The sequence below is a fragment of the Anomaloglossus baeobatrachus genome, chromosome 1, assembly GCF_048569485.1.
Source record: "Anomaloglossus baeobatrachus isolate aAnoBae1 chromosome 1, aAnoBae1.hap1, whole genome shotgun sequence".
NCBI classification, from domain to species: domain Eukaryota; kingdom Metazoa; phylum Chordata; class Amphibia; order Anura; family Aromobatidae; genus Anomaloglossus; species Anomaloglossus baeobatrachus.
In genome coordinates, this window is record NC_134353.1 from 2,988,598 (window position 1) to 3,003,556 (window position 14,959).

Here is a 14,959-nt window from a genome sequence, read left to right on the forward strand (position 1 = left end):
AGTGGACACGAGCCCCGGTTTCGGAGACCCTCGAGCCACAGCAACCCTGGATCCGAGCAGTTTGACTGCTGCAGGGTCGGCACAATTGTACCTGGCATAGAGGTTTCCCCGGTGCCTCCAGGCATAGCAGTGCCCTCCGGTGAGGAGAACAATGCCATTGTAGCTCCCATGACCACTGGGGTGCCACATTAGCACATCCACAGGGATGTACTTATATGGTAATGGGTCTGATTAGCCAGGGGAACTAACGCTCAGATCTGCTCGTGGTTCCAGATCTGCTCATGGTCCGGGGGCATATTGCACCTTACAGGTTCCCTTTAACGTCCCACCTGGTAAGTGCATAACCTATATATTAGAAAACCTACAATACTCAACTATCAAATAGTATGGGCATATTCCACATACATAAGAACCTATAAACAGATACGCCAAGGTAATGCCAGAAATATTTATTGAGCAGGGTATAAGATAAAGTGCATAATTCCCTATCATAGCTATTGTAATGGTCAGAGGGATAGTAGTGGCTATAGTATAAATCATAGTGCAGAAATCACAGATATACGGAGGGAGAAAATCACCATAATGGATCTCTAATTACGTAATTAGGGCTTGTGTATTCATAATGCAAAGCGTAAGAAAGTATATAGAGCGATCACATAGCATACGCCTACAAAATAGTAGGATATCTGCAGAAGATACTGCGTAAAGCATGGGATAGTCACCGTATATATATATCAGTTACAGATCCCTCTATTCATGCAGATGGAGAAGGCCCCATATTTCAGATTACCTGAGGTCACACTAGTGAGGAAAATTCAACACCCGGCCTGTATATTGTCCTATCTCAGCAGCTTTGGTTCTTCTGGTGGTCACCATTAAGGTCATGACCCTTAGGCTGAGATCACCCAAGTGAATGTAAATGTCTGTATACTGAGCACAATGCTCAGTCTGGTTGGAGGGTCTCCCAGCTTGAATTTACATAGGTGACTATGAAACTGTAAGGTCAGATCGGGAGACCCACCATCCAGACCGGGCATTGCAGTCTGTAAATGGACAGTGAAATACGCTCTTATGTATCTAGCCTAAAATGAAAGTCCTGGCACAGGAGCGTTGGATCTCAGTTCATTCTCTGCTCATAGTCCTCCATAATCTTTCTTTTCCCAGCATAGTTCTTTGATTGTAGCCATGTTTCCAGCAGTATGAGTGCATTTTAGTGGTTTATTTTGTGGCATCCATCGGAGCATGCTCCAACCTCATTGACCTATTAGTCAGTCTTATATTTATCTCATTACTAGCTGTAGTACCTGTCATTGCCCGGGATAGTAACTGTCTCACTGTCTCTCTCCCTTTCTCTGTCTGTGTGTCTCTGTCTGTCTCTTTCCTTGTCTGTCTGTGTCTATGTCTCTGTCTGTCTGTTTCTATCTCTCTGTCTGTCTCTGTATAAGTCTATCTGTCTCTGTGTAACGCCCCTGTAAAAGGGTCGTTACAGGGTATTAAATGTTACCCCATTTTTCCCGGGCAGGAGGAAGAATATTCCCCACAACACACACTCACATCACACTGGCAGGAAGGAGTTAATAGCTTTTGCAGCATGAAGTTTTGAGTCCATGACTCATCCTGTCTCGTTAATGAGCAGGTGGCTGGACACAGGCAGGTTCCCATGACAACCAAGGGGAGGGGGGCCTGAATAGGAGTGAGTTTAGTGCAGAACACACAGAAAGTTTGTCAGAACGTCAGAGGCTGCAGAGGAGTGCAGACGTCCAGAGAACAGCTCCTGTTGAGGAGATGCCACGAGACCAGGGCTGATAACACCTAGAGGAGGGGAATGGAGCTGAGGACTGGGGATCCCTGGAGAAAGTTGTACCCGGTGGCGGTTGTGTTAGGTCCGCTACCGGGGATGAGAGAGACAGAGAGGCGCCGAGTTCCCAAGATGCTCTATGCGACGGGGACGGCACTAACGCACCGAAAGGGAGAGACCCCCAGAACACCTCACCGGACACCCCTTCCTCCTACCTGCCCGGGACCGACCAAAGGCTACAGGCGGCGAGGACCAGCACCCGGGTGTGATGTGAAACGGACTTTAAATAAAGAACAACTGGAACCGCACACCGTGACTGCCCTGGGGAGCGATTCCATCTGGCTGCCCGTAACACCTGCCTCGGAGAGAGACTGCGCAGCGGTGGCTGAACACCTGGCCGCAAACCACGGGTGGTGCTGCAAGCATCCCCCGTCCCCGTCCCGTACTGTTTCCTGGGGGAGAGCGATGGCAAGCTCTCCAGGAACCCCGTTACCCTCCTTCCATTCCCCTTGTAACACCGGACTGACGGTCGGACTTTCCTTTTATTGAAACCCGCCGGGGGTCACGGAAGCCGGGTCGGGCCACTCACAGCCTGACCCCGAATACCACCGGCCCGGTGACCGTGCGAGCCCTGCAAGCCCCGGCGTGGGCGTTTCAACTATCTCTGTGTCTCTGTGTTTGTCTGTCTCTCTATCTCTGTGTGTGTGTGTCTGTCTCTCTCATTCACCATCTGTCTCTTTCCCCGTCTGTCTCTTTCCCCGTCTGTCTCTTTCCAGGTCTGTCTCTTTTCAGGTCTGTCTCTTTCCTCATCTGTCTCTTTCCCCATCTGTCTCTTTCCCTGTCTGTCTCCCCGTCTCTTTTCCTAGCTCTTTCCCAGGTCTGTCTCTTTCCCGTCTGTCTCCCCATCTCTTTTGCTGTCTCTTTCCCTGTCTGTCTCTTTTCCTGTCTCTTTCCCTGTCTGTCTTTGTCCATCTCTTTGTCTGTGTCTTTTGCTGTCTGCCTTTTTCCCTGTCGTCCTGTCTCTGTCTGTCTCTTTCTTTGTGTGTCTCTATCCAGGTCTGTCTCTTTCCCCATCTGTCTTTTTCTCTTTCCAGGTCAGTCTCTTTCCCTGTCTGCATGTTTCTGTCTGTCTATTTACCTGTCTGTCTCTTTCCAGGTCAGTCTCTTTCCCCATCTGTCTCTTTCCCCGTCTGTCCGTCTGTCTCTTTCCCCGTCTGTCTCTGTCTGTCTCTTTCCCCGTCTGTCTCTGTCTATCTATTTCCCCATCTGTTTCTGTCTGTCTCTGTCTCTTTCCCTGTCTATCTCTGTCTCTTTCACCGTCTGTCTCTGTTTCTTTCTCTGTCTGTCTCTTTCAATGTCTGTCTCTGTCTGTCTGTCTCTTTCCCTGTCTGTCTCTGTCTGTCTGTCTCTCTCTCTGTATGTCTGTCTCTTTCTGTCTCTCTCTCTATCCGTCTCCCCACCGACATCATATTACCTCACACATGAGCTTCTTGTACTATGAATGTCCTTTGTTCCTATAGCAACCAATCACAGCTGCTATTAATAACCAGTCGTTCCAGGCTCCATTCACTTTAATGGAGCATGTTTTTTGGAGAGTAACTGTAAAGCGCGGGATTAAATCGTCCAAACATAGTCTATGATTTTCCCTGGGTCACATGGAGTGTCTGTGCAAAATTTCGTGATTGTAAATGCCACAGTGCGTATTCCTTTAGCGGACATACACACACATACAGTACATACACACACGCATACATACATACATAAATACACTCACACATACACTCAGCTTTATATATTAGATTTAAACCATAGAGAACACATCGTTAACCACTTTATGGACGTTGGGCACCAGAGACTGGTTGTATCTTCTCAGTGTTTGATCCATGATCAGATGTCCCTGGGGCAGGTTCGGCCTTTTGGACTTCGTGCAGTGGAAGGTAATAGCCAGATTTTGGCGAAGGTTCGTTGATTGTCCTTTTGACTTTAGAACTGAATGGATTGATGTCTGAAATACATCCCGGGGGTTTATTATCAGTTTACGATCATTGAAGATGGACCAGTTGATGGGTTCTCTGAGGAGAGAATTGAGAATATTGGTCCCTGGAACATCAGTCCAAAGGTCAAATCCGGATTCATTCATATTTTTGGGGAAGACGTGGTTTTCTATGCAGAAGACACTTGTGCTTGGAAATTGTCTCTGGAGGTCTGCCATCAATGAAGTCCAGTTCCAATGTGTGACAGGAAGAATGATTTCATCTATGTCGTTGAGGAGAACGTACTTACTTCTATACATGTTCCTGTATATGCAATCATTCAGGGCCGCAGTCTGCCCATAGTAGCCAATCTGACTGTTAAGACCTGCAGTGTAATGCCAATCAGAGGACGTCTGAAGATGGTGGTCTATTGGCCATGGCACGACTTCCACAATCCCTTGTTCTTGGTAGTATCGTAGGACTTTATCCACAGCCGGGGAACAGCTGTTGTTATAGATGGTGACTCTGGAGGCTCCCAGCAGCCTGTACATCTCAATGCCCTGGATCATCTGCAGGACGTTATTGTACTGTCCAAACAGAGCAGAGATACACACCGTGAAGTTGTCTGTGCGCAACTGTGGAGGATGATTCCTGACCTTGAACATGACGACGTCCCCTCCACTTGTAGAATTTGACTCCTGGATGGATATGTAATTATACTCACAATCTGTAGGTTCTGAGCACAAGATGTCGGCCGTTCCATACTGAAAACCAAACCTGTCTCTGTGGATATCGACCTGCCCTCTGACGAGCACCTTCTGGTTGTGCAAACAGTGGAACGAGCAGTAAAGTCCCGTGACAGACACATGGACGATGGAGAGGACGCGGACCTTTTTGCTGTCTCTGGGGTCATAGTAGGGGGCTATGATGAACGTTCTGTTGCCCACAGCCGTTATGGGCTCCGTGGAGATGTTTGGGCCTTCTCTTATTATCCTTGGTTTCCTTTGTTCTGGTTGGTTTTTATAAAATGACAAGATTGTGATAGCAACAAATAGAAAGCACACAAAGAGCTTGTATGTCAGAGCGGTTTTCATGGTTCTGCCGTACGATCACCACTGTAAGAGGACAGAAATGGTTAAATATTAGTATTCTCATCGCCTCCACATCTTCTCAACCCAAGGCCCCCCACATAACCTCTGCCATATGTAATTGTAGGATGTGGCCAGAGTACGCCACTCCTACGGTATACATATAATATTTTATTTGTGTCTAAGTGTTACTGCTGCTGGAGAAACAGTCTGGCAATGTAGCAGGGCCGAAGCAGTGCAACAGTCGGCCCCATCTAGTGGCCAAAAGTTTACAGTGTTTTCTTGAAGAGTGTGTTTTATTACATTTGTGATTACTGTATTAGCCATGTAAGAATATGGACACAACGGTTTGTGCAACCTTGTAAGATTAGTGGTGGGACACTGACCTCTGCTGGCCAATGAAAGAATAGCCAAACAACCAGAAGTGGCCTAGGAATCAAAAATCAGCAAGTTGTTTCCTAGAGGAAGGTTTGTCAGGGGAGGACCTGTTCAGTAGGAGAGAGGGAGAGGATTGAAGCACCTAGTAAGCGACCGAAAAGAGAATTCTGGGGAGTGGAAGTGGAGCAAGCATGAGGACGTATATGCAGGGGTGAAGAAGGAAGCCTCCCTAGCAGGAGAGTCAAGCGACACCGTGATGGCTCCAGAGCAAACTGGAATAGGTAGTCCTCAAGACTGTAGCCCCTGCACCGCTCGCCAAGTCCCCGAGTACAGTCCGCAAAACCAACGGCCCCACAGCTCCCGTCACATACCCAAGTATAGCCTAAGACCAAAGCCCCCGTACTGTCCACCAAGTCACCAATTACAGCCTGGAAGACCGAAGCTTCCGCACCTCCCGTCACGTCCCTGAGTACAGCCCGCAAGACCGAAGCCCATGCACCGGCTACCAAGTCCCCGAGTGTAGCCGACAAGACTGAAGCCGCCGCACCTTCTGTCACGTCCCCGAGTACAGCCCGCAAGACCGAAGCCCATACACTGCCCAACAAGTCCCTGAGTACAGCCTGCAAGACTGAAGCCCCCGCACCTGCTGTCACGTCCCCGAGTACAGCCCACAAGACCGAAGCCTCCACACCAGGCACCAAGTCCCCGAGTACAGCCCACAAGATCGAAGCCCCCATACCTACCATCACGTCTTGAGTACAGCGTGGAAGAGCAAAGTACCTGTACCTCCCGTCATGTCCCTGAGTACAGCCCACAAGACCGAAGTCCACGCACTGCCCGTCAAGTCCCCAAGTACAGCCCGCAAGACCAAAGCCCATGCACCGCCCACCAAATCCCCGAGTACAGCCCACAAGACCGAAGTCCCCGCATCTCCCGTGACGTCTCGAGTACAGCGTGCAAGAGCAAAACCCATGCACCGCCCAACAAGTTCCCGAGTACAGCCTTTCAAGACCAAAGCCCCAGCCAGTCAATTCCCCGAGCACAGCCCGTAAGACCCAAACACCCCACTACACTTGTCAAGACCCCACTACGCCTGTCAAGACCCCTGACCCAGACTACATGGTCAAGCCGCAGACGTCGCCTGTCAAGATAGCCATCCGTTGGTGACCCGAATTCGCCTGCCTGTTTCTTCCAGCCCGGCCATGCAGTATGTAAAGTGGGGATTGTAATGATAGGGATTTAAGTTCAGTTTATTTTGTGAGTTAGTGACTGTAACCCATAGAGACTGAGGTTATAGTATCTGGGGGCTATGGACGGAGGCCCTGACATATCCATACTTTCCCCCATAGGAATTAATGGGGACTGCGAGTTAGTAGGGAGGAGTGTGGTAGACTGAGTCTGTATAGGCATATACATATATATCCCCTGCATTTTCCCAACCACTGCTTGTATATTAATAATACAGTTGAGTCACCACTGTGTCTTCCTTCTCTGTGTGTTGCATTGTGGGCCTGCTTACAACCGAATAACAGCGTATAAGAATGTTGGCAAAATAAGGATTAGAGTAAGGATTTCAGCATTTGCCGTGTAGCAGGTACTTCTTGGTTGACGAGGTAACGGAGACCCGGGATGAGAGAAGTGACAGAGGGCCAGAGGGTTAGCTGGTGAGACAGGTCGAGGAGATGTTAGCTCTGCAGAGAGGTTCCAGGTGTGTGGACAGGGGCTTGGTAACTTGAGCCCGTCAGGGAATCCGGAGGTATATCCTCCATCTGTCCGGAGCTTACGACTCCCCTCAGGATGGGCTTAGTGTAGGCAGTGTTGGGACATGGGAAGCCAAAAAGACAAGAACGGGGAAAAGTAGAGATTTACACTCGGACGCTGGAAGGCTAATACCCAGGGTGAGGGCTAGTCAGGAGAAGTACCCAAGAGAACAGCGGCAGCAGAATGGGATTGCATGGCCATGTCTGTCAATCAGGTCTAAGAACGAATAAAGCAGTTATTGTAGTTTTGTAAAGAGACTCTGTGTGGTGAGTTGCCCTGCCACGTCTATGACTGTGACCGGCTGCGGGGAGGTGGACGCTCCCCTGAAGACCGAAGTAAGTGTCGCACCCCTCGTCCGGGGTGGAATACAAACACAGGGTGAGTCTGGTAAAGTGGAGCGGAGCCCTTTTGGCCCAGTGTTTGCTCTCCTTTACATAACATTAGTGTGTCCTAAAAGAGCAGAAAGGCTTTCCTGGCCGCCTTCTTCACAGTGCCCAGATGTGACTGCTCCACCTCACCCCATGTAATTACAGCACCCTATTAATTATACATGAGATTACAGGAAAACACTAATGAATCGTGGCTTCTACTGACTCGGGTGGGAGGAATGTGGCATATTGATAAATGCCAGTCAACTGCCAATTATACATATTTATATACACCCTGACCTGCAGCAAGAAGAGGTCATCATATTCAGGATATATATCTAATACCAAGATCTTGGAACAAATGGCAGGAGACAAAGTTAAATATAGCATGGAAGCAGCAAGGAAGCAGCAAGGTAGCAGCAAGAAAGCAGCAAGGAAGCAGCAAGGTAGCAGCAAGAAAGCAGCAAGGAAGCAGCCCTGACCAGAGCAGACCCCTTGGTGACCAAAGTAATTTAGCTAGGGAAAGGGACGGGTTATTGCTGGTTTCAGAGGAGCTTCAAAAGTGGGCCTTTCAGACAGTCTGACTCCAGGATAAAAAATTCAAAAATTAGGTTGTGTGTAGGTCCCACAAATATGGCACGCATATTTTCAGCCTCAGGACAGCAAGACATGTCTCCCATATTTTGCCTTAATTGTGGGATATGCGTATCAGCCCATAATTAACTACCCATAATAGTAACTACCGCAACCTCTCCAACATAAAATCCATTCCCCTCTCTGCCACTCCGCAGCCCCCTCTCTCTGGAGCGCTCTGGAATGCCCGTTCCGTCTGTAATAAACTACACTTCATTCACGACCTCTTTACCTCTAGCAATCTATCCTTTCTGGCCCTCACCGAAACATGGCTGACACCCACCAACACTGCCTCCCCTGCTGCGCTGTGCTACGGCGGCCTCCACTTCACCCACACTCCTCGCCCTGGCAATAGACAGGGTGGAGGAGTGTGCCTCCTCCTTTCTAACAACTGCAGCTTCACCCCAATGCCACCTCTACCCTCCCTTGTCCTGCCTTCCTTTGAAGTGCACTCTGTCCGCATCTATTCTCCCTCCAACCTCCAAGTGGCCGTCGTATACAGACCCCCGGGCCCAACCACTGCCTTTATCGACCAGTTCTCTGCCTGGCTTCTACACTTTCTCTCTGCTGACATCCCCACTATCATCATGGGTGACTTCAACATCCCCACTGACACCCGCCAGTCAGCGGCCTCCAAACTCCTCTCCCTCGCCTCATCTTTTGGTCTAACTCAGTTGTCCGCCTCTGCCACCCACAAAGATGGCCACACACTAGACCTTATCTTCACCCGTCTCTGCTCTCTATCTAACCTCACTACCTCCCCTCTCCCCTTATCTGACCACCATCTGCTGACCTTTTCAGCCCTGTCCTCCTCACCTGCCCCCCCTGTCCAGCACCTAACACACCCTCGCAGAAACCTTGCACACATCAACATACACACCCTTTCTGACTCTATCCTACCGCTGTCCTCCATATCTTCACTCCACGACACAGACAGTGCCACCATTTTCTACAACGCCACTCTCACATCAGCTATTGATTCAGTCGCTCCTCTTGTGAACGGCAGCGCAAGACGAATCAATAGACAACCCTGGCACAACAGCCTCACTAAAAAACTACGGCAAGTGTCTAGGGCTGCAGAGCGGCGCTGGAAGAAAACGCACTCCCAGGAAGACTTCACCACATTCAAAAATACAATTCACACATTTCGCTTGGCCCTTACCTCTGCTAAACAGAATTACTTCAAAAACCTCATATCCTCTTTAACACACAACCCCAAACAGCTATTTAATACTTTTACCTCCCTCCTTCGCCCACCACTGCCCCCTCCAACCTCCCACATTTCCGCAGAAGAATTTGCCACATATTTCAAAGAAAAGATCGACCAAACCAGACAAGTCTTTTCTGCTGAACCACCACAACCCCTTCATATAACAGACCACTGCTGCTCCCCCATAAACTTCTTCCCCACCATCACCGAAGGAGAGCTTGCACATCTTCTCTCAAAAGCACACCTCACCACATGCGCACTTGACCCCATCCCATCCCACCTCCTCCCCAACCTCACCACCATCCTTATTCCAGCCTTAACCCATCTCTTCAACCTATCTTTAACAACTAGTACCTTCCCTTCTGCCTTTAAGCATGCAACAGTCACACCTATCCTAAAGAAACCTTCCCTCGACCCAACCTCTACTACCAGCTATCGACCCATATCACTACTCCCACTTGCCTCAAAACTCCTGGAACAGCGCGTCCATGCTGAACTTTCCTCCCACCTCTCCTCTAACTCTCTCTTTGACAACCTACAGTCCGGCTTCCGTCCACATCATTCCACTGAAACTGCCCTGACAAAAATCACAAATGACTTACTTACCGCCAAAGCTAACAACCACTTCTCTGTACTCCTACTTCTAGACCTATCCTCAGCCTTTGACACTGTTGACCACTCCCTGCTACTACAGATCCTCTCTTCCCTTGGTGTCAGAGACCTCGCCCTCTCTTGGATCTCTTCATACCTCTCCAACCGCACTTTTAGTGTCTCCCACTCCCACACAACCTCTTCATCCCGTCCTCTCTCTGTTGGTGTCCCTCAAGGCTCTGTCCTGGGACCCTTACTTTTTTCTATCTATACATTTGGCTTGGGACAACTCATAAAGTCCCATGGCTTTCAGTACCACCTATATGCCGATGACACTCAGATCTACCTCTCTGGTCCAGATGTCACATCTCTGCTGTCCAGAATCCCAGAGTGCCTATCGACTATTTCTTCCTTCTTTTCCTCTCGCTTCCTAAAGCTCAATGTGGTCAAAACTGAACTGATCATCTTTCCTCCATCTCCCCTGCACTCTCCATCTGATCTATCCATTACAATTAATAACATCACGCTCTCCCCAGCACCCAAAGTTCGGTGCCTCGGAGTGACCTTTGACTCTGCCCTGTCCTTCATACCACACATCCAATCCCTCACCACCTCCTGCCGTTTTCAACTCAAAAATATTTCCAGAATCCGCCCTTTCCTCAATCCCCAATCTACAAAAATGCTAGTGCATGCCCTCATAATCTCCCGCATCGACTACTGCAACATCCTCCTCTGTGGTCTCCCTGCTAACACACTCGCCCCTCTCCAGTCCATTCTTAATTCTGCTGCCCGAATGACCCACCTCTCTCCTCAATACCACCCCGCTTCTCCTCTCTGCAAGTCCCTCCATTGGCTCCCAATCTTCTATCGTATCCAATTCAAACTACTAATACTGACTTACAAAGCCATCCACAAATTGTCTCCTCCATATATCTCTGAACTAATCTCTCGCTACACTCCAAAACGTAACCTCCGGTCCTCCCAAGATCTCCTTCTCTCCTCCTCTCTCATTCGCTCCTCATGCAACCGACTCCAAGACTTCTCCCGAGCATCCCCAGTCTCCTGGAACTCACTGCCTCAACACGTCAGACTATCTACTACACTTGCAAACTTCAAACGGACCCTGAAAACTCATCTGTTCAGAAATGCCTATAATCTACAATGACCTCACTGCCCCACCACCGTGCGGAGCTGCCGCCCCACCACCGTGCGGAGCTGCCGCCCCACCACCGTGCGGAGCTGCCGCCCCACCACCGTGCGGAGCTGCCGCCCCACCACCCTGCGGAGCTGCCGCCCCACCACCCTGCGGAGCTGCCGCCCCACCACCGTGCGGAGCTGCCGCCCCACCACCGTGCGGAGCTGCCGCCCCACCACCGTGCGGAGCTGCCGCCCCACTACCGTGCGGAGCTGCCGCCCCACCACCGTGCGGAGCTGCCGCCCCACCACCGTGCGGAGCTGCCGCCCCACCACCGTGCGGAGCTGCCGCCCAACCTACACCCCACCTACTGTCTCCTCCCCAAAATCCTTTAGGATGTAAGCCCGCAAGGGCAGGGCCCTCTTCCCTCTGTGATAGTCTGTCTATTGTAACGTGTATATGTATTCTGTATGTAACCCCCTCATGTACAGCACCATGGAATCGATGGTGCTCTATAAATAAACAATAATAATAATAATAATTAATAACCAGCCGAGGGAAGACAATAGACCTATCTATGGATAGATATTATCATAACAGAGAACATGATGGTAATATCTTCCACGTGGGACGCTCAGGGGCCGAGATATGAGGAAAGCTGCCATTTAATAATTCTCTGGAACCTGAAGGCACATCCCATGTCCAGACCTGTCATAGCTCACCAGGTGGGAAGTATGTGGGAGGTACATGGGTTATTGAAAACCAGAGCGGACATTTTGAAGGGGTTCTTCTCAGAGAGGTCAATCCAGTAAACATGTGAAGAGTCTCAAGAAAACAAGTGGCTCCACAGCGCTTCCCCTAACACCAGGCCTAATCATTGTGAATGGGTAACTGAGCCATCTGTGTATCTCCTTGCACTTATAACTTACTCGTAACTGCATTTTTGACCAAAATATATGTAAATTAATTGTGTAAATATCGTTTCAGCTAGTGTGCCCTTACAGTGATTAAATGTATAATCTTGGGTTGTCCTTTCATCTTAATCCACGAATCCCATGTCCGTGAGCTCGGTTTAGTATTACACGCTACCTGGGCTGGTTTCTGGCCTAATATAATCCTGGTTATATCTAGCAAGGAACTGGTGGCAGACAACCGGTTGGCAGGGCTCACTGGGGCCAGTGAAAAGAGTCTGTTGGCCTGGCAGGGTTGTGAGCGAGTGGGGTGTCATGCTGGAGATTGTGCGCTGCCCGCTCTGTCTCCCTCCGAGTGCCTCACTGTGCCCGCGTGGACAGGGAGTATCAGTGTAACACTGCGCCAGGCTGACTTTACATACTGCTTTGTGTTGCGTGTTGGCTGAACTGACAAGGTCATATTGCATGGCTCCGAAGTATTGGAGACATCAGGGTGAAGCTGCGAGGTACGGTTTTGTCACAGATTGATGGACAGTGGATGGACATCTGCGTGACCCCCTCAGCTGTTCGTCGCACCGGGTAACTCATGAACTAGACAATGTGAGAGAATGTATAGTCCATGATCCTCACTAAGATCACCCCGATGTCACCAAATGTACCAGACATGAGCAGAAGACATGATCGTATTTTATATGGAATCCTCCATAGTAAGTGACATAAAACAAGGGTCACTGTTGATCTTCGTGATCTGACTCCCCCATACTTATACCGGACCATAAATGTCCCCGCTGCAGAAGGCAGGTAGAGTTATATACTATTGTCCTTCCAGAAGGACCTCAGCCATCTCTGATGCGGCCGAGCCAGCATTCATCAGAAGACTATCGGCTGATGTAGAAACGCAACAATCAACCAGACAAAGGAGCAAAACTGGGTCAAGAGTTGTCAGCACAAAGATCTGTGGTGAGTCTGACCAATCCCACACTTCAACATGTGGAGACACGGGGGTCAGTGGGTGCTCTCATCTACTGGCCCAGCCGCCTTTAGAAAGACCGCATGGCCCAGGGGTCATCCCAACTGAACGCCCAAATTCCACTGTACCCGTGACCAGAACACTACTCAGACAACACAGGGTGCGGTAACCACAACAATTAGACTTTATTGGATCCCAACAATCAAAGGTATATAACACAAAACCATGCAAACCACATGATGTAACAGGCAACAGAGTCTGACCCTTCCGCTGGATCTCCAGAGAGTAGACTATTTGTGTTGTCGGAGCTTCCAGGGCCACATACCCCAAACCAGCAGCACCCTGCTTTTGGCAGGCACATACCGAGAATAGGATAGTGACAAGCGTAGGAAGCTTCACGAGCACAGCCAAGTCTGTAGCCAGGTAACCGAATCGTTCCAACCTGGGTTTCTTCCAGCCAAATTCTAGAATGCTTGGTGGTGCTGCTGCACAATATAATCCAGTTTCAGATTCCCTAGCCGGTGCCTAGGTTGGGTAAAGGACTTCCAACCGGGACCAAAACCCCTAGATTGCAACCATGTAGCCAAAAAACAACCCCTGGTGACTCTAGCAGTCCCTTTTTATATCTCCCGGGGACTCATCCCAGGTTTTTGTGGTCTTACCGGATTGGTAGAATAAGGTTGTGCTCTTATTGGGTGGCATTCCAATCCGCATAGTTAATTCTCCTGTATAATTCTCCTCTGAGTGAGGTAGACAGAGAGGCTGAGGGGATTTACATTAAATTAGAAATCCTCATTCTCAGACGATAGATGGCTCTGATGAGTCTGGTGGAAAACAATAACTCAACAAACACTAGTTAACACACCACAGGGACCCATGTCTGGCCAATTTAAGAACATTAACCCCTGACAGACATGGAAGAGGACTGTGTGCAATGCAAAATAACTAAAATTTGGGACGTTTCGGTTCACAGATCCAGACCTTTGTAAGACAAAAACTGTGGCAAAAGTAAAAATTAAAAAAACAAATAGTACAAAAAAAATTACAAGCCATCAATCATAGTATGTATAAAAAAAGAAATTATCTGTAAGATGAGACTCAGCATCACTAAGAATGTGCAGGACACCTCACCAGACAGGTCAGAGAGCCTCCAATTATCCAGCATGGAGGCCAAGTCTAAATAAATGGTCTGGAAGTGACAGGACGGCTGAAGCCAAGGACAAAAAGGCATTTAGAGCCGAGATGTGATGGGACCAGGGAGTCTGCAGAGGACAATGAGGACTGGAGATACAGTGGGTACTGAAAGTATTCACACCCCTCTTTGTTTCATTGCAGCCATTTGGTAAATTCTCATTAATGTACACTCTGTGCCCCGTCCCCCATCCCCCATCTTGACAGAAAAATTCAGAAATGTAGACATTTTTGCAAATTTATTAAGCAAGAAAACCTGAAATCTGCCATGGTCATAATATTCAGAGGCTACAAGCTACATAAAATTAACCCTGAGAATTCCCCTCAGTGCTGGAGAGGGTGTAATGGGAAGGGGATATTGTGCCACATTCTTTGGAGCTGCCCAGAAATTGGACGTCTCTCGGATGAAGTGTCAGACCTGGTCAACAAGGTCACCAAAACAAATATAAAAATATCTCCCCAAATGGCTATTTTGTCTCTTGAGATGGAAGACGTAGACCGCCGGTGCAGACCCCGATTGTAATCCATATGTTTTTGATTACCAAACTTCTCCTATTAGCAAAGTGGAGAGCGGATGTAAGACCTGTTAACATTTACATATATAGGTTTCCTTGTTATGCTGCCACCTGCTGTCAAAATAAAGAACAGCGGGCACAAACCCCCTGCTGCTTGATTTACTTGGTACAGTCCTGAACAGGATGTGAGGAGGAGCTAGTTTTGTTTGGTAGCTGTTTATGCTGAGGTGTGTGTGTTCGGACGTGCTGAAGAAGGCAAGGTCGCATTCTGCCCTGCTGAACAAGGTCCAAGTACCTGAGTGTTGCGTGACATCTCCCCAAGACACAGATCCAAGAAAGACTGGATGTGGAGCGAGGAGCCAGACAGCACGGGCAAATTACAGAGACGGGACAAAGACTGAACTTTAGAGGTGTCTGCGGCGGAATACGGGCCCCAA

General features: G+C 49.1%; 1 protein-coding gene across 1 annotated transcript in view; it reads right to left on the reverse strand.

The window, feature by feature from the left end:
• Nucleotides 1-446: 446 nt before the first annotated feature.
• Nucleotides 447-14,959, reverse strand: part of LOC142303799 (beta-1,4-galactosyltransferase galt-1-like) — a 42,325-nt gene continuing 27,812 nt past the window's right edge. Inside the window, exon 2 of the mRNA XM_075345534.1 lies at nucleotides 447-4,886. Within this exon, the coding sequence (XP_075201649.1) occupies nucleotides 3,600-4,865 (1,266 nt within the window). The 5' untranslated portion in view covers nucleotides 4,866-4,886 and the 3' untranslated portion in view covers nucleotides 447-3,599. The remainder of the gene's footprint in view (nucleotides 4,887-14,959) is intronic.